The sequence below is a fragment of the Pristiophorus japonicus genome, chromosome 1 (genome assembly GCF_044704955.1).
Source record: "Pristiophorus japonicus isolate sPriJap1 chromosome 1, sPriJap1.hap1, whole genome shotgun sequence".
NCBI lineage: Eukaryota > Metazoa > Chordata > Chondrichthyes > Pristiophoridae > Pristiophorus > Pristiophorus japonicus.
This window is the reverse complement of record NC_091977.1, coordinates 229,178,215-229,204,450: the sequence shown is the minus strand read 5'-3', so window position 1 is coordinate 229,204,450 and position 26,236 is coordinate 229,178,215. Positions and strand designations below refer to the sequence as shown.

The 26,236-nt window shown below is 45.1% G+C and overlaps 1 protein-coding gene across 7 annotated transcripts in view; it reads left to right on the top strand.

Moving 5' to 3' along the window:
• Positions 1–26,236, top strand: part of LOC139268821 (coronin-2B-like) — a 204,173-nt gene that overhangs the window by 162,029 nt on the left and 15,908 nt on the right. For all 7 annotated transcript variants that reach the window (XM_070887594.1, XM_070887569.1, XM_070887585.1 and 4 more), the window contains 4 exons: positions 9,512–9,616; positions 13,299–13,395; positions 16,349–16,461; positions 21,571–21,661. In XM_070887594.1, the coding sequence (XP_070743695.1) occupies positions 9,512–9,616; positions 13,299–13,395; positions 16,349–16,461; positions 21,571–21,661 (406 nt within the window). The remainder of the gene's footprint in view (positions 1–9,511; positions 9,617–13,298; positions 13,396–16,348; positions 16,462–21,570; positions 21,662–26,236) is intronic.

Genomic DNA, 26,236 nt, shown 5'->3' with positions numbered 1-26,236 from the left:
AACATTTACAAGACACTTATCTAGCGAATCGTTGAAAAATAAAATCTTTAACTTACCTTTTTGCAGGACTTCATACTTACCACTGCTGGCAGGCCTGCTACGACAGGCTTTTCGCGCAAAATACGGGTGCGGAGAGAGCCAAATTTTTGGCAAAAGCAATATTTCGAGTCTGGCATGGCGGCAGTCCTCTCCAGCGGTATTTGAAAACCGCCGCTGCAAAAGTCACCGAATTTTCCCGCAACCGGGTTTTCGCCAAAAAAGGTGAAAAAGCACCTTGAAGCCCAGTCGCAAAATCGCCGAATTTCCAGCCCAATAATGTTTAAAATATATGGTGTAGAAATTCCGCTTTCTCCTTCCCGTGGGCGTTCGACTAGATTTTAGAGAAAGTGCGCACCTACCTGAAGCTGCTGCGCCCGCTTGACTTCCCGATCCACAGGCCTCCTCTCCCTGCACGTCGCAACGCGTGCACATCGGGACGTGCGCAGGCCTGGAGCTGGAGTCACATGGCTCTGGGCAGCCAATCAGGTATAGTATATTCTCATTCATAGTAATAGGAGTTTCGTAAGTCCGAAACTCCTATTACTATGAATGAGAAACTCTCCGCAAACACCCAAAACACTAATTTAAAAAAAAATAGAAAATATACACTACATATTTAAGATTCATTTAAATTAAACTCATAAAAAATATATATTTTCCGGATTTTTAAAAAAGTTTTTTAAATCTTGCCTTAAAATAAACTTAACCATAGTGAGGAGGGTTTTTAAACAATAAAATATGTTTTCATAACTTTATTTTAATATGTTTTTGTGTGTTTTAAAACACTTGCGTCTGTAAAAGTAGGCTATGCCCCTGCTTTTTCAGGTGCATGATTTTTGAGGACATTTGCTGGGCAAAATATGCGTAAATATCGCAATCTTGCCCATACAACTGTCCTCGCTCCCGATCTGGCTACAATCTGTTAAGCTCCAGCTTGACATCGGAAAAGCTGGTTTTCAGCGCATGTGCATTGCGCGCTGAAAACTGGCTTTTCCGATGCCTTCCCGGGTCCGTAGAAACTTCATACGGGTTCGGGGACGTCGGAATTTCTACCCCATTAAAGTTTTCTTGATCTAACCAGCCAGCCAATCTTTTATGGTGTTGCTGACTGATGGTGTATCACAGGAGTCAGTGGAGCTACCATGCCCCCTGGAGGCTGCAGTCTGAAACTGCTCACATCCTCTACACTTTAATATTCCTCCTTTTTCTTTCAAGCAACTGCTTCAATAGTTTGTGGCAGAGAATTCCGTCTCCTACTTTTTCTAACCTCCCTTTAAAAAAAAATACTTGGATCGTCTTAGATTGATGTCCTCTCATTGACCAACAGAAACAATCTAGCTTTATATCATAATGCTTCATAATCTCTTGTCATACCTTAAGTTCCAGTGAGAAAAGCCTTGACCTGGAATCTTTATAACAACTAAAACCCTTCATTCCTGGTAAGACCTTGTGCATTTGCAACTCACCTTTTCCATTGATTTAAAAAGAAAATTATTTATTCATTCTGGGGATGTGGGTGGCACTGGTAAGGCCAGCATTTATTGATCAGCCCGAGTTGCCCTTGAGGAGGTGGTGGTGAGTTGGCACCTTGAACCACTGCAGTCCATGTGGTGAAGGTACTCCCAGTGCTGTTAGGTAGGGAGTTATAGGATTTTGACCCAACGATGATGAAGGAATGGCCGCTATAACAACAACAACAACTTGCATTTATATCGTGCCTTTAACATGGTAAAACGTCCCAAGGTGTTTCACAGGAGCGATTATCAAACAAAATTTGACACTGAGCCACATAGTGAAATATTAGGACTGGTGACCAAAAGGTTGGTCAAAGAGGTAGGTTTTAAGGAGCATCTTAAAGGAGGAGAGAGAGGTGGAAAGGTTTAGGGAGGGAATTCCAGATCTTAGTGCCTATGCAGCTGAAGGCCCGGCTGCCGATGGTGGAGTGATTAAAATCGGAGATGCACAAGAGGGCAGAATTTGAGGAGTGCAGAGATAGTGGGTGTGGGGTTGTAGGGCTGGAAGTGATTACAGAGATAGGGAGGGGTGAGGCCATGGAGAGATTTGAAAACAAGGCTGAAGGCCCAGGAATGGGCCAGGGCCGAATGGCCTACTCGAAGGGCCGAATGGCCTACTCCTGCACCTATTTTCTATGTTTCTATAGGAATGGGGTACTGAAGTTGCATGTTCAGCCATGAACTCATTGAATGGCGGTGCAGGCTCGAAGGGCCGAATGGCCTACTCCTGCACCTATTTTCTATGTTTCTATGTTTCTAGGAGCCGATGTAGGTGAGTGTACATTAATGATTTAGATGAGGGGATTAAATGTAGTATCTCCAAATTTGCGGATGACACTAAGTTGGGTGGCAGTGTGAGCTGCGAGGAGGATGCTGTGAGGCTGCAGAGCGACTTGGATAGGTTAGGTGAGTGGGCAAATGCATGGCAGATGAAGTATAATGTGGATAAATGTGAGGTTATCCACTTTGGTGGTAAAAACAGAGACAGACTATTATCTGAATGGTGACAGATTAGGAAAAGGGGAGGTGCAAAGAGACCTGGGTGTCATGGTACATCAGTCATTGAAGGTTGGCATGCAGGTGCAGCAGGCGGTTAAGAAAGCAAATGGCATGTTGGCCTTCATAGCAAGGGGATTTGAGTACAGGGGCAGGGAGGTGTTGCTACAGTTGTACAGGGCATTGGTGAGGCCACACCTGGAGTATTGTGTACAGTTTTGGTCTCCTAACCTGAGGAAGGACATTCTTGCTATTGAGGGAGTGCAGCGAAGGTTCACCAGACTGATTCCCGGGATGGCGGGACTGACCTATCAAGAAAGACTGGATCAACTGGGCTTGTATTCACTGGAGTTCAGAAGAATGAGAGGGGACCTCATAGAAACATATAAAATTCTGACGGGGTTAGACAGGTTAGATGCAGGAAGAATGTTCCCAATGTTGGGGAAGTCCAGAACCAGGGGTCACAGTCTAAGGATAAGGGGTAAGCCATTTAGGACCGAGATGCGGAGGAACTTCTTCACCCAGAGAGTGGTGAACCTGTGGAATTCTCTACCACAGAAAGTTGTTGAGGCCAATTCACTAAATATATTCAAAAAGGAGTTAGATGAGGTCCTTACTACTCGGGGGATCAAGGGGTATGGCGAGAAAGCAGGAATGGGGTACTGAAGTTGAATGTTCAGCCATGAACTCATTGAATGGCGGTGCAGGCTAGAAGGGCCGAATGGCCTACTCCTGCACCTATTTTCTATGTTTCTATGTTTCTATGAAGGGGGGAATGGGTGAATAGGACTGTCTGACTTGGGGAACTTGGAGGTGGGGGTGTTCCCATGCACCTGCTACCCTTGTCCTTCTAGGTGGTAGAGGTTGTGAGTTTGGCAAGTGCTGTCGAAGATGATGTATAGCTTTCTTATAAAGAAGTACCCACAATGTGGCTGGAATCATACCTGGTACAAAGGAAGATGATTGTGATTGTTGGTGGCCAATCACCGCAGCCCCGGCTCTGTCTGCACTAATTCCTCTGGAAATTATGTTAGCCCAGCTATCTGCAGCTGTTTCATCAATGATCTCCCCTTTCCCCTGCACCCCCCCCCCCCCCCCCCCACCATCATGAGGTCAGGAGTGGGTTGTACGCTGACAGTTCTACAGTGTTCAGCTCCTCCGATAATGAAGCAGCCTAGAATAGGACCTGGGCAACATCTAGGTTTGGCCTAACTAAAGTCGGGTAACCTTCATGACTGGTAATAACCACCTCCAATAGGAAAAGGTCCAACCCCCACCCCCCTGACTTTCAATGGCACCACCACTGCCTAGTTTCCCACTATCAGCATCATGGAGATCACTATTGACCAGATGTTTAACTGGACCAGCCATATCCTTAATGTGACTATAAGTGCAGGGCAGAGATTGCGACAGATGGCTGACCTCCAGCACCCTTCAAAGCCTATCCACCATCTGCAAGGCTCTAGTCAGGAGTACGATGGAATATTTAACACTTGGCTGGTTGGGTGCAACAGTGCTCAAGAAGCTCAACATCATTCAGGATGGAGCAGGTAGCCTCATCAGTACTCTTGCCACTGGACTTAATATCCACCCCCTCCACCAATGGCGTGATGCGGCTGCAGTATATACTGTCTACAGGATGCAGTGCAGCAAGTTATACAAGCTTCCTTCAGCAGAACCTCCTTGCCCTGCAACCTCTACCTCCAAGAAGAGAGAAAGAAATTTCATTTATATAGCGCCTTTCATGATCTCTGGATGTCGCAAAGCGCATTACAGCCAATGAAGAACTTTTGAAGTGTAGTCACTGTTGTAATGTAGGAAACACGGCAGCCAATTAGTGCACAGCAAGTTCCCATAAACAGCAATGTGATAATGACCAGATAATCTTCAAAATAGTGACCGTGGGATCTTTTACGTGCACCTGAATGGGACACAGGGCTTCGGTTTAACATCTCATCTGAAAGACGACACCTCCAACAGTGTAATACTCCCTCAGTACTGCACTGGAATGTCAGTCTGGATTATGTGCTCAAATGTCTTGAGTGGGACTTGAATCCACAACCTTCTGATTCAGGCAAGAGTGCCACCCACGGAGCCACGGCTGACACAAGAAGCACAACCGCAGCAAGATCATGGGAACATCGTCACCTCCAGGTCACACACCAGCTTGACTTGGATAGATACTGCCATTTCTGCATCGACATTGGATCAAAGTTCTGGAAGTCCCTATGCAGCCCATTGTCGGAGCACCATCAGCACAAGGACTGCGGTAGTTCAAATAGAAGGCCCACCAGCATCATCTCAAGACCACTAGGGCTGGGCACCAAAATACAGCTTTGCCAGAATCACACATATCTCAAGACCAATTCCAATTGCAATCTAGCTAAGGTCTTCTACAAATTGAACATTAACTCCTTACTTTTGTATTCTATGCCTCCTAGATATTTGCATTTTCATGCCCTTTTCTAATTGCGCTATCACCTTTAATGACTTGTGTATCTGCAAACCAAGTTCTCTGCTTCTCTATCACATTTAATATCTTACAATTTAAGGTGCATTTTCTTTCCCTGTTACTTAGTATTGCACAATATTTATAGCATGGAAAACGGACAAACCGGTCCATGCTCCACACGAGTCTCCTCCCATCTCTTTTCATCTCGCTCTATCAGTATCTCCTTCTATTCCTTTCTCCCTCATGTACTTAGCTAGCTTCCCTTAAATGCTTCAAGCTATTCACCTCAATCATTCCACTTGGTAGCGAGTTTCACATTGTCACCACTCTGATTAAAGAAGTTTCCCCTGAATTTCTTATTGGATTTATTAGTGACTATCTTATATTTATGGCCCCTAGTTTGGGACTCCCCACAAGTGGAAACATCTTCTCTACGTCGACCCTATTAAACTCTTTCATAATCATGAAGACCTCCTATCCAGTCCCCCCCTCTGTCTTTTATTCTAGTGAAGAGAGCCCCAGCCTGATCAATCTTTCCTGATAGGTATAACCTTTCAGTTCTGATGTCATTCTAGTCAATCTTTTTTGCACCTTCTCCAGTGTTGTAACATGGAGATCAAAACCATGCACAGCACTCCCAAGTGTGGTCTAACCAAGATTCTATACAAGTTTAACATAGCTTCTTACTTTTACTTGCAATTCACTACTTTTTCCACCTATCTACGTATTTGTCATCACAATGTACCATACCTCCTCCATTTGATGGTATCAGCACATTTTTGATATTTTTTCCTCAATTCCCAAGTCCAGAATTAGAAAACTGCCCCAAACCTTATAGAACACCACGTCTCCAGTCCAAAATACGCCCTCTGACCCAAATCCTTTGGTTTTTGCTCTCAATATATAATTGGCCACATTTCCTCAGTTCCTCTTTTTGGGCACAAATTTCCCCAGGAGTTGCCCTGCTTTTTTTTGGAGCAAGTAGTTTTTTTTGGAGTAAATTTAAAAAATCTCAAATTTCCCCATTTAACTTGCTTCAGTGTAAGTCAGTTAGTTAGGTTTTTTATTAGTTTAATTTTTTTTCTCCAAAAGGGGGCGTTACCAGCAACTTATGCCTCGTTTGGTCATAGAAGCAAATTTGGCCAGCTAAACGTTACCCCAAACTAACTTAGGCCAGTGTATGTGGCCACTTTCGTAGGCATTGAAAAACTTTACCCACATTTAAGAAATCAGCGCAGGTAGCCAGAGATGGGATGTGGGGGGAGGGGGGGGAGGTGAGTTAGAGGATTCTAAAGCACTAAATACCTTCACAGCATCAGCGCAATATCTTCACAGCATCATCGAAAATAAAGGAAAGCGAAATCAGCTACTGAAAATAGAGCAGTCCTGCCTTGCCAACTGCAGAGCGCACCGACCGGTCTAGCCCTTCGGCTAGGGCTAGGGGCGGCAGGCACACATGACTGTAGGGGTGAGGGATGTTTTATTTTAATACTTGTTCCTAAATGTTGTGTGGTGATAATGGAACATGATTCAGTCTTAATGCAAAATATCTTTTATTGGAAAGTTTACAATGCATTTCAACAACAAGAACAACAGCAAAGAAAGGCTGCACCCACCCCTCACCCGCATATCGGGGAATGTGCACTTCCTCATAGGGGTGGTGGTGGGGCATTGGGGGCCTGGCTTGGGTCTCAACAGAGGCTGGTGCGGGGATTGCAGTGGGAGTGACATTTGATTGTCCGGCCTCTGCCCTTATTGCAGCAGCTAGCTTCCTCATGGCCTCTGCCATTGTTTGCACTCCCTCTGACATGCCCGCCCTCAGTACCCGTCTCGGTGCTGATATTCCTCCCAACAGTGTCGCAACCTCATCACGCACCCCACTGACGGTGGCCGCGAGTGATCGGGTGAGGGCATTGGTCTTCTCACCCAATGACCTAATCTGATGTACATCTGATGAATGCTGCATCTCGGGAGAGACTGTTCGGCTTCTCCTTCCCCTCGCCGTGGGTCTGCCTAGCAGCACCCCTCCAGTGCGGGGTGCAGGCTGGGACGCTGGGGCCCTGGGTGTTCCAACCTGCATTCCACCACCGCCACTGGGACCCGCAACCTTGTAAGGTGTGAAACCAAGGAATGTCGTGGCAGAGCTCATGGAGGTGTCTGGCAAAGTGATGCCCTGTACCATGGACTGATCCATATCACGATCATCATCCCCCCCCATGAACACAGATCCATGGACCCCTCCTCCCCCCACCCACTTTGGTCTGGAGCAGGCGCATCTGGATCTTCTTGTTGATCTTCAGGATGTTCAGGATTGCCGTTGTCTTCTGCAAAATATAACAGAACAGTCAAATGGTTAGCAGCACAAGTAGGGGGCAGGATGGGGGGAATGAGTAGTCTCACGCGTTGCAGGCCAGTCAGCAGGTTGATTTAAAGGGCGACGATGCATTTTCATGATTGACCCTCACCCTCGCGTGTGGGCCCAGCTTGTGCAGAGCTGATTCTTTTTCTGCCGGTGCGAATCAGCAAAGCAACCACGCTCTGTTCCAGGGGTGATAGTTGGTGCAGATTTGGCGGCCCTCCTCCTGTTCTACTTCTCTCCCTTTTGTTGTGGGTCAATTTCTTCGCAAAGATGAAAATATAATTTTTGACACATGGTGAGCTTCTGATGGATGGGACATATACAGATGGTCACAGTAATAATTGCAATTCCAGTTAAAACTCAAGAAAATACTTGCACTCACTACTTGACCAACGTCCTGCCATTTCTTTTTACACTGGCTTCCAGTTCTTGCGGTATTCACCCCTGCAGAGAATTCTTTTGCAACTAGGTTCCAGCATCTCCTCAGTTCTTTGGGTGTAACTTTTGTGGGACCACTCTTCCTGATATCCAGCTCCTGCCATCTGTCCTCAATGACGGTGACTAGTTTCTCCACCTCCTCATGCAAGACGTTCTTCATTCTTGTTGCACGCTCTTGCGTCATTGGTGTATTGGATTTACACTCGGGTGATCTTGAAAACACACAGTTCTCACCTTGCATGCACCTATGCAGCACTCCTTTCCACTCCCTCAGCCACCCAAAAATCACAATTCACACCTTACCTTCCAATATGGCCCACTGCCAATGCTGCTGAGGCACTGAGGATGCTCTCCCTTTAAATGGCCGATTGCCAAGGTTCCTGCCCCATTGCGCATGTGCGCACGCTTTGTGCATGCGCGTATGTGCAATGCGCGTTAAACGGTCATGCGACCCCTGCCAGCACTTGAGGACACACTGGGCCCAAGCCCCGCCTTCCTACCGGCTGTGCTGAGCAAGCGCGGGCCAAGCTCCACCCTCCGCAGGTTTCTCAGCGCCACGCCACAGGGATTCAGGAACGGTCAAATTATCCCGGTAAGTTTTCGCCGCGTTTTTTTTCCCCCTACGATGTCAGCGTACCACCGCTAACTACGCTGCTCTAAGCAGCTGGGGAAATGTGGGCCCTTTTAATCTGATTTCATGTTTTACTTTTTAAAACAAAAATGATGATTGTTGCAAGGAACTCCCCTTAACTTTACCCTGAATCTTGAGTGTGGTAACTTACCACATGGTTTTTGAAAATTTCACGCATATTCCTTTGTTATTTTCCGACTCTTATTTCTTCAAAGAATTCTGTAGGGATGGTCAAGCATGAATTTGCGAAATCTGTCCTGGTTGGCTCCGATTAACTCATGCACGTATTATGGACTCTAGTCATTTACCAACGACTGAAATAAGGTTATTTGGCCTATAATTTCCCAGTTTATCTCTCATCTTTGTGATGGACCTGGCATCACAATCATTGCTCTTGTCTCTGTGCAGCAAAAAGAAAATACATGGTGATGTGATGTCCTGTCCTTGCACGAAACCCCTGATTCCCAAAAGCCTTTCCACCATCTACAAGGCACAAGTTAGGGGTGTGATGGAATACTCTCCACTTGCCTGGATGTGTGCAACTCCAATAACACTCAAGAAGCTCAACACCATCCAAGACAAAGCAACCCACTTGATTAGCAGCCCATCCACCACCTTAACCATTCACTCCCTCCACCACTGGTGCACCGTGGCTGCAGTGTGTACCATCTACAAGATGCACTTCAGCAACTCGCCAAGGCTGCTTCAGCAGCACCTCCCAAACCCACGACCTCTACCACTTAGAAGGACAAGGGCAGCAGGCGCATGAGAACACCATCCCTTCCAAGTTCCCCTCCAAGGCACACACCAGCCTAACTTGGAAATATATTGCGTTCCTTCATCGTTGCTGGGCCAAAATCCTGGAACTCCCTCCTTAACAGCACCGTGGGAGTACCTTCACCACAAGGACTGCAGCAATTCAAGAAGGCAGCTCACTACAAGCTTCTCGAGGACAATTAGGATGGGCAATAAATGCTGGCCTTGCCAGTGACATCCACATCCCATGAATGAACACCAAAAAAAAATGTAAGTTTTGTTCCATTGCATTAATGAGCACCCTTTCTATTTTTTTATTTATTCAGGAAAACCTATCTGTGCCTTTACGGGAGGAGGATTTGGATGGGTCCTTGGGAGTGCTTTTCCCATTCTATGACCCTGACACTCACATGCTTTACTTGGCAGGAAAGGTAAGACCTGTGGACTCATTTATTGAAGACAATTTTGAGGTATACTGGTGTCAGAGATGCAAGGGAGGTTCAATAACTTTTAGCCCCTGGTCCATAATCTGGCAATGCGGATTGTCTACCTGTTGTGGGAGCTGCCTGATTGTCATCCCACTGAAGTCGGGTGGTGGGGGAAGAGGGAAAAGGGAGGGAAGACCAGAGAGAGGGGCTTCCACAACATGCAGGTGACCCAATCCACCAAAAGTTTGCCTCCACTGAAAGTGCTCATCTTAAATTAGTTCCTTCCATCAAGTTAAGTCAAGTTTCTAATCTTTGGGCCAATTTACGAGAGCTTATCAAATAAATGATGATGGGGGTAATTTTGAAGTCAATGGAAATCAAAATCGGGAGATATGTATAATCTCAAATCTGGTGGTAGATTTTTGTTAGGCAAGGGTATTAAGGGTTATACAACCAAGGCGGTAACTGGAGTTAAGATACAGATCAGCCATGATCTAATTGAATGGCGGAACAGGCTCGAGGGGCTGAATGGTCTCCTCCTGTTCCTATGTTACTCTGTTCCTAATTGGAGGGAGGGGGGTGTTGGGGGCTGATGCAATATCGCACATTTTACATGATCGCCCACCATTAAAATGACCCCCAATTTATCTTAGATATTTCCAAATTGCTCATTTCCTTCCCATGATCTCTCTCTATATTCACATCTTTACATGTGTTGCAGTTAATTTTTGTTTCACTATGTCTGTGTAAGTCCAGCTGCCATTTGTGTTCTTTTCATTCCATTTGTGAAGGAATGCGAGATATTTTGATGTATGTTTGCAAATTTATCCACCTCCCCTCTCCTGCAAGGTGTAAAATTAATTAAATAAGTCAACATATGCAACTAATTTTTGTGGAATAGGCATCAGAGTCAGAGGCATTGCTACCTGGCATTGTCCTTAAATCAGCCTCACTGTAAAAGATGGCTGCTTGGAACAGGTGTAGGCTATTCAGCACCTTGGGTCTGTTCCGCCGTTCAATGAGATCATGGCTGATCTGTGATCTAACTCCATATTTTGGCCCCTATCCATTAATACCTTTGGTATCAATCTCAGACTTAAAATTAACAATTAATCTAGCATCAATTGCCATTTGCAGAAGAGAATTCCAAACTTCTACCACCCTTTGCGTGTAGGTGTTTCCCAGCTTCAGAGTGACAATCCTGAGATACACAGAGGTTCCCAGAATTGTGTCCAAAGTTCCCTATAAGTTACATGCTTGTGTGGCCGCCCAGTAATCTCCAAGGTCCCGTGCAGGTCGCCCATAAGCTTTTACACTGTAAATACTGCTTATGCGCAGAAATTTAATGGGATCGCATATTGAAAGAAACAGGCTGCGCCGAACAAAGCACAGCCTACAGCGGACATTGATTGTGTCGTCCTTCTTGCCCCTCCTCCATACTCAAAGAAAATCTCATCCGTCGAGTCAAATCATGAGAATGTCATAGTATAGAAACAGATCCATTAATCCTGTGCAGGTGTTTTAATCCACATGAGCCACTGAGTCCAATCTTATTCTCCTGCTAACTCCCTATACCCTTTATGGGCATACAAAATGGACGTGCAGGAAAGGACCAGCTGGTTCATCAAGTCTGCCCCACACCATCATGACTCAACATTTCTTCCACCAACCCCTCCCCCCATTCCCCACGGCCATGTAATCTCCTGGAAGAGGCAAAACAAACACAGAAATGATCCAGACCCAATAAAGGAAACAATACTCTGTAAAATTCCTCAGGCGATCAAAACCAGTCCAGGAGATGACATGGACCAAGTGTTCTCTATAAAGCCACTTACCTTCTATATAATGCGATCTCTGCCCCAGTCGGGAACCGGTCCAGCTCCCCTCTTGAAGACAGAGGGATGGAAATTTAGGGTGTCAAGGAGACCCGTTCCTGCCTGTTTGCGACGGCCATTCCTAAAAATCAAATGGCCACCGCTTTGGGGTCAACAGGCCGACACGACCTAAATTTAGGTTGGGGATTTTTTGGCCTGGACCCCATTCCACCCAAGTAGTTGTACTGCCAATTTAAAGCAATAAAAAAATACTTACCATCCATATTCAGCTGAATTCCTTGAACCCCCGCCACGTGGTGCCCCCGACAGGTTTTTCTGCCGGTGCACCATCTTCGCACTGGGTGCGGCCCGGCAGCACAGCCACCCTTTAAGGGGAGGGCCCACTGCTGCGGCCGCAATGGAAGAATTTTTGCTGGCCAACTTGCCGATCGGCCGGCAAAATACTGGCCCCGGGTTCAGCTGGGCCGCCAAAGGACAGCCTGGCACCCCCTTGAAAAAAATTAAAAGTCCTGAAAATGGATCTACTCACCGCACTACGGGTTCCAGCGGTGAATACCAGTTTTAAAAACTCGTAGGTGCACTTCAGCCCCAGAGAGTCAGCACCCACCACACCAACCATCTCACTATTCTCTGGGAAACGAAGACCCGCCCAACATTCAGTCTATTCCCACTCTTGCTCAGTTTAAACTCATATCCCCTGGTCCTTCCCAAACTGTTAAAACTGGAATAATCTATCAATAGGGACGCTATCTAGCCCTTTCATTATTTTATAGACCTCTATCCGGTCACCTCTAATTCTACACTGCTCTATAAATAGACAAAGGTCCTTGAGTCTATCTGATTAGCTGAGGTTTTTTAAGCTAGGAATCATCCTGGTAGCTCTCCTCTGGTCCTTTTCCAAGGCCACTATAATACCCATCATGTAGGGGGACCAAAACTGGGTGCAGTGCTCCAGGTGCGGTCTGACCAGCGACCTGTACAGTGTCAAAATATTCTCTCTTTCCCCCAATCATGCATAGGGTTTTGTTTGATTGGTTTCTAACTGACCTGTTAGTCTTTCTGGGATGGAGGCAGGAGAGGAGGGAGATGCAGCAACCCATGGTGATTTAGATAAGTTGAATGGCCTTTCCTCATTAATCACCTCATGATTTTCTAAGCGTCTGCTGACACGGAAGTATGACAATGAAAAAGATGAAAGTTGTTTAGAGAAAAAAATAAAGAAAATGTTTTTTTTTTAAATGCAAGAGTTTATCTGGACACTGATCGAAAGGAAGTGACTTGCATTTGTGTAACTTCTTTCATGTCATGTCACACAACTAGTGAAGTACTTTTGAAGTGCCGTTAAGTGTTCTTATGTAGGGAATCGTGGCTGCCAATTTGTACACAGCAAGTTCCCACATAAAATGAGATAAATGACCAAGTAAACTTTTTTTAATTGATGATGTTGGTTGAGGGATAAATGTTGACCAGGGTACGAGGGAGACCTCCCTTGCTCTGCTTCGAATAGTGCTTCTTTTAGGGATCTTTTACATTCACCCGAGATGGCATACGGTGGTCTCAGTTTAATGTGTTATCCAAAAGACAACACCTGTGACAGTGTTAAGCTAGATTATCTGCTAGAGTCCTACAATTGGGCTTGAACCCACAGCCTTCTGACCCAGACAAGAGAGTAACTCCACAGTGTCAAGGCTGGCACCTTGGTTATTGCATGTGTACATTCTTCTTAAAAGGAAGGATTGTTCTAGCACTATTATTGTCCATCCGAGATTACAGTTAGTTGGTAGACTTTCTGCATTTAAAGTTGCAGTGAGTGCATCTCGTTATCTAATTTCATTCTTGCATATTCATAGGGTGAAGGGAACATCAGATACTATGAACTAAGTGCTGAGAAACCTTATCTGCACCACTTGATGGATTTCCGCTCTACATTACCTCAGAAAGGAATGGGTATGTTCACTTGGCTTGAGATATGTCATCTTTTTTTTAGTTGTTAAGAGTATTGTATAGTTTATTTTTAAACTGTAAAAATGCAAGAGTTTATCTGGACACTGATCGAAAGGAAGTGGCTTGCATTTGTGTAACTTCTTTCATGCCATGTCACACAGCTAGTGAAGTACTTTTGAAGTGCAGTTAAGTGTTCTTATGTAGGGATGTCTGAGATATAATTATTTAGCAATATCTAGTGACTGGACAATGCTGATAATAAGGGTCATAGAGATGAAGGGGGGAACATTGCGGTTGGAGGCTTCCTTTGTGCGAAAGTCTCCGACCCGAAAAAAATTTACGAAAGCACCTGGTGGTCCCAGAAGAATGTAGGATTCTGGTCGGAGGCCTAGATTCGCTGCGCAGCGCATGGGGAGATGTCTTTCACGTACATACATGCTGGACTCATGTGGGCCTGGACCACCAATCATTATGCAGTATTCACATTGATAAAAATGGGAACTCCGTTTGTGTGGACTCCCATTACTATCAATGAGAATAACCCCCTAAAACACCAAAACACAGCATAATAAATAAATTTAAAAATCTGCATATTTATAATTAATTGAAATTAAATGTAATTAAATATTTTAGAAAAAATATATCTTTCTTGGAATTTTTTTTAATGTGTTTTAATAGGGTTAAAAATAAACTTACCTTAATGGACAAGGTTTTTAATATAAAATAGAAACATAACTGAGTGCTTAACTTTAATTTTTATATCTCTTAAAACTCTTACGCTGGTAAAAGTAAGCTATGCACCTGCTTTTACCGGGCGTAAAAGTTTGAAGGACATTCGCTGGGCATGAGTTGGACAAGTAGCCCAATCTCTCCCGTGTGGATGTCCTTCTCCCGGGGATGTGGGGGATCTGTATGGAGAAATCTTGACAGATTTACAGCTAGTTTTCGGCACATGCGCATCGTGTCCCGAGAACCAGCTTTTGCGAGGCCTCACCAGGTCCATGCGCACTTCGTACGGACCCGGCAAGGCCGGAATTTCTGGCCCATTAACAACATTGCTTGATTTTTTTTTCGTGAAAGTAGTAGAAGGAGTTTAGAGTTCTGTACAGTAGGGCATCAGCAGGTAGTGGTGTTGAATTCGAGGATTGTAGAATCTTCCAGCACAGAAAGAGGCCATTCGGCTCATCGTGTCTGTGTCGGCTCTCTGAAAGAGCTATCCAATTAGTGCCACTCCCCTGCTCTTTTCCCCACAGCCCTGTAAATATTTCCTTTTTAAGTGTATATCCACCACTCTGTTGAAAGTTACTAATGTGTCTGCTTCGAACACTCTTTCAGGCAGTGCATTCCAGATCGTAACATGCGTGTGAAAACATTCTCCTCCTCTTCCCCTTTGATTCTTTTACCAATTACCTTAAATCTGTGGCCTCTGGTTACTGACCCTCCTGCCACTGGAAACAGTTTGTCCCTATTTACTCTATCAAAACCCCATATAAATTTGAGCACCTCTACTTAAATTTCCCCTTAGCCTTCTCTGCTCTAGGGAGAACAATCCCAGTTTTTCTAATCCCTCTGCATAACTCAAGTCCCACATCCTTGGTACCATTCTGATAAATCTCCTCTGCACCCTCTCCAAGGACTTGAGATCAACGTTCCCGCTAAGCTGTGTGGTCGCACAGCTGCCTGGAGATCTCGTGCAGGCCGATCACGGCTTTTCAATAGACATTTCGGCATGCGTGAAATTTTGAATGGGTCATGCAGCCATTAGAGAGTGCACACCTCAAAAGAAAATTACAGGGAATGTTGCTCGAGATCTTTTCTAAGGTGTGATATGTGAGGGGATAATCAGACAGGGACATTGGATGGACTTGATTGTTCACTTGATGGCTGAATGGCCTCTCATCACACTAAAGTTTCTTATGCAATGTCCTTGAGTGGTAGCAGCAGAACCTGGTAATTCCATGTGGAAGATTTGTTTTTTTTTAAATTGAATCATGCACATGTGTGTGTGTGTGCCATGCAACTGAAACAAAGAGAGTTACTGACCTGAGCGGGCTGGCATATTAGAAAGAAATAACTTGTTTTCTATGTGAAATTATGTCTCTTCTCTGATTGCAATTCCACCCCCCGCCCACCCTGCTTTTCTCCTCCCAAAAAGTGCTAACTGTTCCTGTTAAATACTAGATATGGTGCTGGTAGTTACAAGTCTGTCCGCAACTTCTCGGGATAAATTAACGGAATCTCTCAAGAAGCTTGTTGGCTTTATTTTGGTACCAATGTCTTAAATACACCTATAACAACAACTTGCATTTTATATAGCACCTTTAATGTAGTAAAGGAGCGTTATCAAACAAATTTTGACACCGAGCCATAAAAGGAGATAGTAGGACAGGTGAGGTAGGCTTTAAGCATCATCTTAAAGGAGGGGAGAGAATTGGAGAGGTTTTAGGGAGGGAATTCCAGAGCTTAGGACCAGGCAGCTGAAGGCACGGCCGGCAACAGTGAAGTGGTTAAAATCAGGGATGCTCAGGAGGCCAGAATTGGAGGAACACAGAGATCTGAGAGGGTGGTAGGGCTGGAGGGGGTTACAGAGAAGGGGGAGGGATGAAGCAAATGAGGATTTGAAAATGTTAAATTTGCGACATTGCCAGGTCAGGAGTCAATGTAGGTCAGCAAGCTCAGGGATGAAGGGAGACCAAGACAGTGTAAATTAGGATACGGACAGCAGAGTTTTGGATGAGCTCAAGTTTATGGAGGGTGGAAGATGGAAGACTGGCCAGGAGAATGTTGGACTAGTCGAGTCTGGAGACAAGAGGAATGGATGAAGGTTTCAGCAGCAGATGAGCTGAGGCAGGGGTGGAGATGGGAGATAGTACTGCCTGATACCTGGTGACATCACTGCATGGATCTGCACAACCTGATGGCCAATTACTAAATGGTTATTTTTTTCAATTTGTAGGTGTAATGCCAAAGAGGGGCCTGGATGTCTCTACCTGTGAAGTCTTCAGGTTCTACAAATTAGTGACAATCAAGAGTCTTATTGAACCTGTCTCGATGATTGTACCTCGACGGGTAAGGGAATAAAACATAGAATTATATAGAATGTACAACCGGTGTTTATGCTCTACATGAGACTCCCCCCACCCCTCTTCATCTCACCCTTTCAGCATATCCTTCTATTCCTTTCTCCCTCATGTGTTTATCGAGCTTCCCCTTAAATGCATCAATGCTATTCGCTTCAACCACTCCCCGTGGTAGCGAGTGCCACATTCTCACCACTCTCGGTAAAGATATTTCTCCTGAATTCCCTATTGGATTTATTAGTGACTATCTTATATTTATGGCCCATATTTCTGATTTCCCTCATAAGTGGAAGCAACTTTTCTATGTCTACCCTATCAAACTCTTTGTAATTTTAAAGACCTATTTCAGAGGCAGATTTTAATGCTTGCTATTGATACCAAGCTGCGAGGGCTAATTCAGGAGACTACAGGAAGATGGAAATAGTTTAGGAGAATGGGCAGATATCTGGAAGATTCAGTTTAATACTGAAAAATATGAGGCAATACATTTGGAGAGCTAGAATAAAAAATGGAAATGTACCTTAAATGGTAACTTTCTCAATGCAGTTAATTAAAACATAAAATAGAGCAGTCAAGGTTTAACAGAATGCCATTTAGCTTATTTTTGGATCTGATCATCATTGTTCTAAATAATGGAAACATTTTGGCAGCAGTTTTCAGAATTCCATGTGTGGAGCATCGGCCTCATTGGCCGATAGTCATGGCGATAAGTTGAGCTAACCTTATGATCAGCTAACGTATCCGATAATAGACTGAACCTGGAATCTTTCTACACTGTTTGACTCGGCAATACAACCTAGTTAATCACTGACCAATGGGGCAGCTTACCATGGTGACCATGAAACTACCGGATTGTTGTAAAAACCTATTTGGTTCACTTGATGTCGTTTAGGGAAGGGACTCTGCCGTCCTCACCTGGTCTGGCCTATATGTCACTCCAGACCCTCAGCAATGTGGTTGACTCTTAACTGCCCCTCTGAAATGGCCTAGCAAGCCACTCAGTTGTACCAAGCAGCTATGAAAAACTCACCACACGGACTGCGGCAGTTCAAGAAGGTGGCACACCATCACCTTCTCGAGGGCACTTAGGGATGGGCAATAAATGCTGGCCTTGCCAGCGACGCCCACAACCTGAGAATGAATATTTAAAAAACTGTATTGTTTCCCCAAAAAAAAACCCCCATTGAAATCTTCGGGTAGTTTAAATTAATAAGTTTAGGGAAGAAACTGCAGGTACAAAGTACTTCTGAAATCTGAAAATAACAACTAAAATACCAACCATAGAAAGTGATTCTGTTGAAATAAAACAACAATTTGCATTTATTTAGCACCTTTAATCTGATCAAAATGTCCCAAGGTGGTTCACAGGAGCATTATCAGACAAAATTTGACACCGAACCACATAGGAGATATTAGGACAGGTGATCAAAAGCTTGGTTAGAGGTAGGTTTTTAAAGGAGTGCTTTACAGGAGGATAGAGAGGTAGAGAGGCAGAGTGTTTTAGGGAGGGAATACCAGAGCTTTGGCCACCAATGGTAGGGCGAATTAACTCAGGGATGCGCAAGAGCCCAGAACTGGAGGAGAGCAGATCTCGGAGGGTTGTAGGGCTGGAGGAGGTTACAGAGATAGGGAGGGGCGAGGTCATGGAGGGATTTAAAAACAAAGATAAGAATTTTAAAATCGAGGCATTGTTGGACCGGGAGCCAATGTAGGTCAGTGAGCACAGGAGGTGATGGGAGAACAGGATGGTGCGAGATTGGTGATTGGTGGGTAGTTTTTCTTTTTTCTCTTCTATAACAGTGAGTAAACTTTAATATTGTTGTTGCCAATTTAAGTGTATCTAAGGGTTAAGTCATGGCAGGAGAGCTCGGTCACATGATATGCTCCTCCTGTAACATGTGGGAACTCGGGGACACTTCCGGTGTCCCTGACGACTACGTGTGCGGGAAGTGTATCCGCCTCCAGCTCCTGACGGTCTGCGTTGCGGAATTGGAGCTGAGGGTGGGTTCACTCTGGAGCATCCACGATGCTGAGAATGATGTGAGTAGCACGTGTAGCGAGTTGGTCTTACCGCAGGTGAAGGGTCCACAGCCAGTTAGGGAATGGAAGACCAGCAGGAAGAGCAGTGCAAGGAAGGAAGTGCAGGGATCCCCTGCGGTCATCCCCCTGAAAAACCGATGCACCGTTTTGAGTACTGTTGAGGGGGATGACTCATCAGGAGAGGGCAGCAGCAGCCAAGTTTATGGCACCGTGGCTGGCTCTGCTGCACAGGAGGGCAGGAAAAAGAGTGGGAGAGCAATAGTGATAGGGGATTCGATTGTAAGGGGAATAGATAGGCGTTTCTGCGGCCGCAACCGAGACTTCAAGATGGTATGTTGCCTCCCTGGTACAAGGGTCAAGGATGTCTCAGAGTGGGTGCAGGACATTCTGAAAAGGGAGGGTGAACAGCCAGTTGTCGTGGTGCACATTGGTACCAACGATATAGGTAAAAAAAAAAAAGGGATGAGGTCCCATGAGACGAATTTAAGGAGCTAGGAGCTAAATTAAAACGTAGGACCTTAAAAGTAGTAATCTCGGGATTGCTACCAGTGCCACGTGCTAGTCAGAGTAGGAATCGCAGGATAGCTCAGTTGAATACGTGGCTTGAGCAGTGGTGCAGTAGGGAGGGATTCAAATTCTTGGGGCATTGGAACCGGTTCAGGGGGAGGTGGGACCAATACAAACTGGACGGTCTGCACCTGGGCAGAACTGGAATCAATGTCCGAGGAGGAGTGTTTGCTAGTGCTGTTGGGGAGGAGTTAAACTAATATGACAGGGGGATGGGAACCAATGCAGGGAGACAGAGGGAAACAAAAAGGAGACAAAAGCAAACGACAGAAAGGAGATGAGTAAAAGTGGAGGGCAGAGAAACCCAAGGCAAAAAACCAAAAAGGGCCACTGAATATAAAGGGGCTGCAGGAGGGGTCAAAACTAAAAATCATGGTTTAAAAACTAGGATTAAAACACTCTACCTAAACGCACGCAGCATTCGAAATAAAGTAAATGAGTTGACGGCACAAATCATTACAAATGGGTATGATTTGGTGGCCATTACAGAAACATGGTTGCAGAGTGGCTAAGACTGGGAATTAAACATACAGGGGTATCTGACGATTCGGAAAGATAGACAAGAAGGGAAAGGAGGTGGGGTAGCTCTGTTAATAAAGGATGATATCAGGGCAGTTGTGAGAGATGATATTGGCTCCAATGAACAAAATGTTGAATCATTGTGGGTGGAGATTAGAGATAGTAAGGGGAAAAAGTCACTGGTGGGCATAGTTTATAGGCCCCCAAATAATAACTTCAAGGTGGGGCGGACAATAATCAAGGGAATAATGGAGGCATGTGAAAAAGGAACGGCAGTAGTCATGGGGGATTTTAACATACATATCGATTGGTCAAATCAAATCGCACGGGGTAGCCTGCAGGAGGAATTCATAGAATGCATACGGGATAGTTTCTTAGAACAGTATGTTACAGAACCTACAAGGGAGCAAGCTATCTTAGATCTGGTCCTGTGTAATGAGACAGGAAAAATAAACGATCTCCTAGTCAAAGATCCTCTCGGAATGAGTGATCACAGTATGGTTGAATTTGTAATACAGATTGAGGGTGAGGGTCAGAAACGAGTGTACTATGCTTAAACAAAGGGGACAACAGTGGGAGGAGGACAGAGTTGCCTAAAATAGACTGGAAACACAGACTAAACGGTGGCACAATTGAAAAACAGTGGAGGACTTTTAAGGAGCTCTTTCATAGTGCGCAACAAAAATATATTCCAGTGAAAAAGAAGGGCGGTAAGAGAAGGGATAACCAGCCGTGGATAACCAAGGAAATAAAGGAGAGTATCAAATTAAAGACCAATGCATATAAGGTGGCCAAGGTTAGTGGGAAACTAGAAGATTGGGAAAATTTTAAACAACAGCAAAGAATGACTAAAAATGCAATAAAGAAAGGAAAGATAGATTACGAAGGTAAAGTTGCGCAAAATATAAAAACAGATAGTAAAAGCTTTTACAGATATATAAAACGGAAAAGAGTGACTAAAGTAAATGTTGGTCCCTTAGAAGATGAGAAGGGGGATTTAATAATGGGAAATGTGGAAATGGCTGAGACCTTAAATAATTATTTTGCTTCGGTCTTCACAATGGAAGACACAAAAACCATGCCAAAAATGGCTGGTCACAGGAATGTGGGAAGGGAGGACCTTGAGACAATCACTATCACTAGGCGGGTAGTGCTGGACAGGCTAATGGGACTCAAGGTAGACAGGTCCCCAGGTCTTGATGAAATGCATCCCAGGGTATTAAAAGAGATGGCGGATGTTATAGCAGATGCATTCGTTATAATCTACCAAAATTCTCTGGATTCTGGGGAGGTACCAGCGGATTGGAAAGCAGCTAATGTAATGCCTCTGTTTAAAAAAGGGGGCAGACAAAAGGCAGGTAACTATAGGCCGGTTAGTTTAACATCTGTAGTGGGGAAAATGCTTGAAGCTATCATTAAGGAAGAAATAGCGGGACATCTAGATAGGAATAGTGCAATCAAGCAGACGCAACATGGATTCATGAAGGGGAAATCATGTTTAACTAATTTACTGGAATTCTTTGAGGATATAATGAGCATGGTGGATAGAGGTGTACCGATGGATGTGGTGTATTTAGATTTCCAAAGGCATTCGATAAGGTGGCACACAAAAAGTTACTGCAGAAGATAGATAGATTTTTAACCAATAAGGGAATTAAGGGTTATGGGGAGCAGGCGGGTAAGTGGAGCTGAGTCCTCGGCCAGATCAGCCATGATCTTGTTGAATGGCGGAGCAGGCTCGAGGGGCTAGATGGCCTACTCCTGTTCCTAATTCTTATGTTCTTATGAGATCGGATAAGGGCAGCAGAGTTTTGGATGAGCTCAAGTTTATGCAGAGTAGTAGGTGGGAGGCTGTAGAAGACACAGTTTGACTTGAAAGAAGCCGAAAAGTTCATGACATTATTGTGCGAGTAAAAGACGGTTATGTACCATGCAGCCAATAAGATCACTCTCTACCCCATGTATCTTGCAGTCTGAATCGTACCAGGATGATATCTATCCAATGACAGCGGGAGTACAGCCAGCACTGACTGCACAAGAATGGCTAAATGGAATCAATAAAGGTCAGTCTTAGACACGTTGCACTTGGGAAAACCCTAATGGAAGCCCTTTTTCTTTCCTTTAATGTTCCTTTACAGGACTTTGGTTATTGTTAAATGTGTGTTTTCTGGATTAGGCTGAGATTGCATAAACAATCGAGCTGTCTTTTTAAAAAAAAAACCCCACGGATTTTAATATCGCTTGTGCTAGTGGTTGTAGAGACAGAGTGGGGGCAATTTTAATCTCTCTCTCTGGGTGAGAAACCCACCTGATTAGGTGCAACGGTGATTTTATACCCCAGCTGATATTACTCTCCATTGAAGACACCCGAGAGCAATATTGGGCCGAGTGTAAAACCAGCATTCCACCCGATCCCGTGGGATTCCTGTCAAACTTAGGTTAAAATTGCCCCCACTCGTATGTTTCTTTAAATTTATGAAATCGTTCCCTTTTGTATAATACTATAAAATTGTGTTATTGTAATGCATGATTTGTCGATTATTGGAAAACTGACCGTTTCTTCAACATACAAACTATTTGTAAGTGACTAGGGAAGCAAAATATAGATGAATAACCGGAAGTGAGTTGCTTGTTATAATAACTGAGTGTGTTCAGATAGGGATTAAATTGTTTTCTGTATTATCACTTTTAAAATTATTATTCCCTGTTTAGTAGTTGACTAGTTGGCAGCTGATTAGTAGTTAGTATTAAATGGAGATGGACAATACATCAGTAGAGTGCTGAGAGTCTCAATTCTAGTTTATATCACAGTCATAATTGACATTCACACATAAGATTTCTCCTTGGGACAAGTTTCATATTCTGGTTTGGTTATCTGCGAAACAGAGGGAAGAATGTTTTGGCTCCATATTCTCAATATTCAGCCACAATAAGCACTTTGTTCTCCGTTTAAAATAGTGCATGTTGTGACTGAATATTGAGAATACATTGGCCCTGAAATCGCCCCCTTTGGCTTCTAACTGAGGTGTTAGACAACCGAAAATCCAGCCCTTGGTTCAGTTTACTCTCTGAACCTCTGAAATGTGTTTGGTAAATTGGTCTGTGTCGATACTTAAACTTTTGTTTTGCCCATTCTGCCATTTGGCAGAAAGCAGATTGCTATTTCAGTTTTCTAATATTACTTTAACATGGAATTACATAGAATTTTACAGCACAGTAACAGGCCATTTGGCCCAACTAGAACATAAGAACATAAGAACTAGGAACAGGAGTATGCCATCTAGCCCTTCGAGCCTGCTCAGCCATTCAAAAAGATCATGTGCTGTTGAGAGAGATGACTCATTGGGGGAGAGCAGCAGCAGCCAAGTTCATGGCACCGTGGCTGGCTCTGTTGTACAGGAGGGCATGGGGAAGAGTGGGAGAGCGATGATGATGGGGGATTCGATCATAGGGGGAGTGGATGGGCGTTTCTGCGGCCGCAATCGAGACTCCAGGATGGTGTGTTGCCTCCCTGGTGCAGGGGTCGGGGATGTCTCCGAGCGAGTGCAGGACATTCTGGGAAGGGAGGGAGAACGGCCAGTTGTCGTGGTGCACATTGGTGCCAATGACATAAGTAAAAAGAGGGATGAGGTCCTACGAGACGAATGTAAGGAGCTAGGAGCTAAATTTTAAAAGTCGGACCTCAAAAGTAGTAATCTCGGGATTGCTACCAGTGCCATGTGCTAGTCAGGGTAGGAATCGCAGGATAGCACAGATGAATACGTGGCTTGAGCAGTGGTGCAGCAGGGAGGGATTCAAATTCGTGGGGCATTGGAACAGGTTCAGGTGGAGGTGGGACCAGTACAAACTGGACGGTCTGCACTTGGGCAGGACCGGAACCAATGTCCTAGGGGGAGTGTTTGCTAGTGCTGTTGGTGAGGAGTTGAACTGGTATGGCAGGGGGATGGGAACCAATACAGGGAGACAGAGGGAGACAGAGGTGAAGGTGAGGGGTGGAGAAACCAAAGGCAAGAAACAAAAAGGGCCACTGAATATGGGGGGGCTGCAGGAGGGGTCAAGGCTAGAGATCATGGTTTGAAGGCTGGGATGAAAACACTCTACCTAAATGCACGCAGCATTCGAAATGGAGTAAATGAGTTGACGGCACAAATCATTACAAATAGGTATGATTTGGTGGCCATTACAGAAACGTGGTTGCAAGGTGGCCAAGACTGGGAATTAAACATACGGGGGTGTCTGACGATTCAGAAGGATAGGCGGGAGGGGAGGTGGGGTGGCTCTGTTGATAAAAGATGATATCAGGGCAGTTGTGAGGGATGATATTGGCTCCAATGAACAAAGTGTTGAGTCGTTGTGGGTGGAGATTAGAGATAGTAGAGGGAAGGGGTCACTGGTCGGCGTGGTTTATAGGCCCCCAAATGGTAGCTTCACGGTGGGGCGGGCAATAATCGGGGGAATAATGGAGGCATGTGAAGGAGGAGCGGCAGTGATCGTGGGGGATTTTAACCTGCATATCGATTGGTCAGATCGAGTCGCGCGGGGTAGCCTGGAGGAGGAATTCGTGGAGTGCGTGCGGGATTGTTTCTTGAAACAGTGTGTGGCAGAGCCTGCGGGGGAGCGGGCCAGCTTGGATCTGGTCCTGTGTAGTGAGAAAGGAAAATAAACAATCTCCTCGTAAGGGATCCTCTCGGAATGGGTGATCACAATATGGTTGAGTTTGTGATACGGATTGAGGATGAAGTTGTGTCAGAAAAGAGCGTGCTATGCTTGGGCAGGGGGGACTGCAGTGGGATGAGGGCAGAGTTGGCTAGGGTGGACTGGAAACAAGGACTAAACGGTGGCACAATTGAGGAACAGTGGAGGACTTTTGGGGGGCTCTTTCATGGTGCGCAGCAAAGGTATGTTCCAGTGAAGGGGAGGGGCGGCAAGAGAGGGGATGGCCACCCGTGGATAACCAAGAAAATGGGGGAGGGTGTCAAGTCAAAGACCAATGCGTATAAGGTGGCTACGGTTTAGTGGGAAACTAGAGGATTGGGAAAATTTTAAGCAACAGCAAAGAATGACTAAAAAAGCAATGAGGAGGGGGAGGATGGATTGCGAAGGTAAACTTGCGCAAAACATGGGGACAGATGGTAAAAGCTTTTACAGATATATAGGGCGGAAAAGAATGACTAAAGTGGATGTTGGTCCCTTGGAGGATGAAAGGGGGGATTTAGTGGTGGGAGATGTGGAAATGGCTGAGACCTTGGACAATTGTTTTGCTTCCGTCTTCACGGTGGAAGACACAGGGACCATGCCAAAATTTGCAGGCCACAGGAATGTGGGAAGGGAGGACCTTGAGACAATCACTATCACTAGGGGGGTAGTGCTGGACAGGCTAATGGGACTGAAGGTAGACAAGTCCCCTGGTCCTGATGAAATGCATCCCAGGGTATTGAAAGAGATGGCGGAAGTTATAGCGGATGCATTCGTTATAATCTACCAAAATTCTCTGGACTCTGGTGAGGTACCAGCGGATTGGAAAGCAGCTAATGTAATGCTTCTGTTTAAAAAAGGGGGCAGACAAAAGGCAGGTGACTATGGGCCGGTTGGTTTGACATCTGTGGTGGGGAGGGTGCTTGAAACTATCATTGAGGAGGAGGTAGCGGGACGTATGGATGGGGGTGGTGCGGTCGGGCGGACACGGCGTGGATTGATGAAGGGGAAATCATGTTTAACTAACTTACTGGAATTCTTTGAGGATATAACGAGCATGGTGGATAGAGGTGTACCGATGGATGTGGTGTATTTGGATTTCCAAAAGGCATTCGATAAGGTGCCACACAAAAGGTTACTGCAGAGGATACAGGTACGCGGAGTCAGAGGAAATGTATTAGCATGGATCGAGAATTGGCTGGCGAACAGAAAGCAGAGAGTCGGGATGGATGGGTCCTTTTCCGGTTGGAGGTCGGTGGTTAGTGGTGTGCCACAGGGATCGGTGCTGGGACCACAACTGTTTACAATATACATAGATGACCTGGAAGAGGGGACAGAGTGTAGTGCAACGGAATTTGCAGATGACACTAGGATTAGTGGGAAAGCGGGTTGTGTAGAGGACTCAGAGAGGCTGCAAGGAGATTTGGATAGATTAAGCGAATGGGCTAAGGTTTGGCAGATGGAATACAATGTCGGAAAGTGTGAGGTCATCCACCTTGGGAAGGAAAACAGTAAAAGGGAATATTATTTGAATGGGGAGAAATTACAACATGCTGTGGTGCAGAGTGACCTGGGGGTCCTTGTGCATGAATCCCAAAAGGTTAGTTTGCAGGTGCAGCAGGTAATCAGGAAGGCAAATGGAATGTTGGCCTTCATTGCGACAGGGGTGGAGTACAAAAGCAGGGAGGTCTTGCTGCAACTGTATAAGGTATTGGTAAGGCCGCACCTGGAGTACTGCGTGCAGTTTTGGTCACCTTACTTAAGGAAGGATATACTAGCTTTGGAAGGGGTACAGAGACGATTCACTAGGCTGATTCCAGAAATGAGGGGATTACCTTATGATGATAGATTGAGTAGACTGGGTCTTTACTCCTTGGAGTTCAGAAGGATGAGGGGTGATCTTATAGAAACATTTAAAATCATGAAAGGGACAGACAAGATAG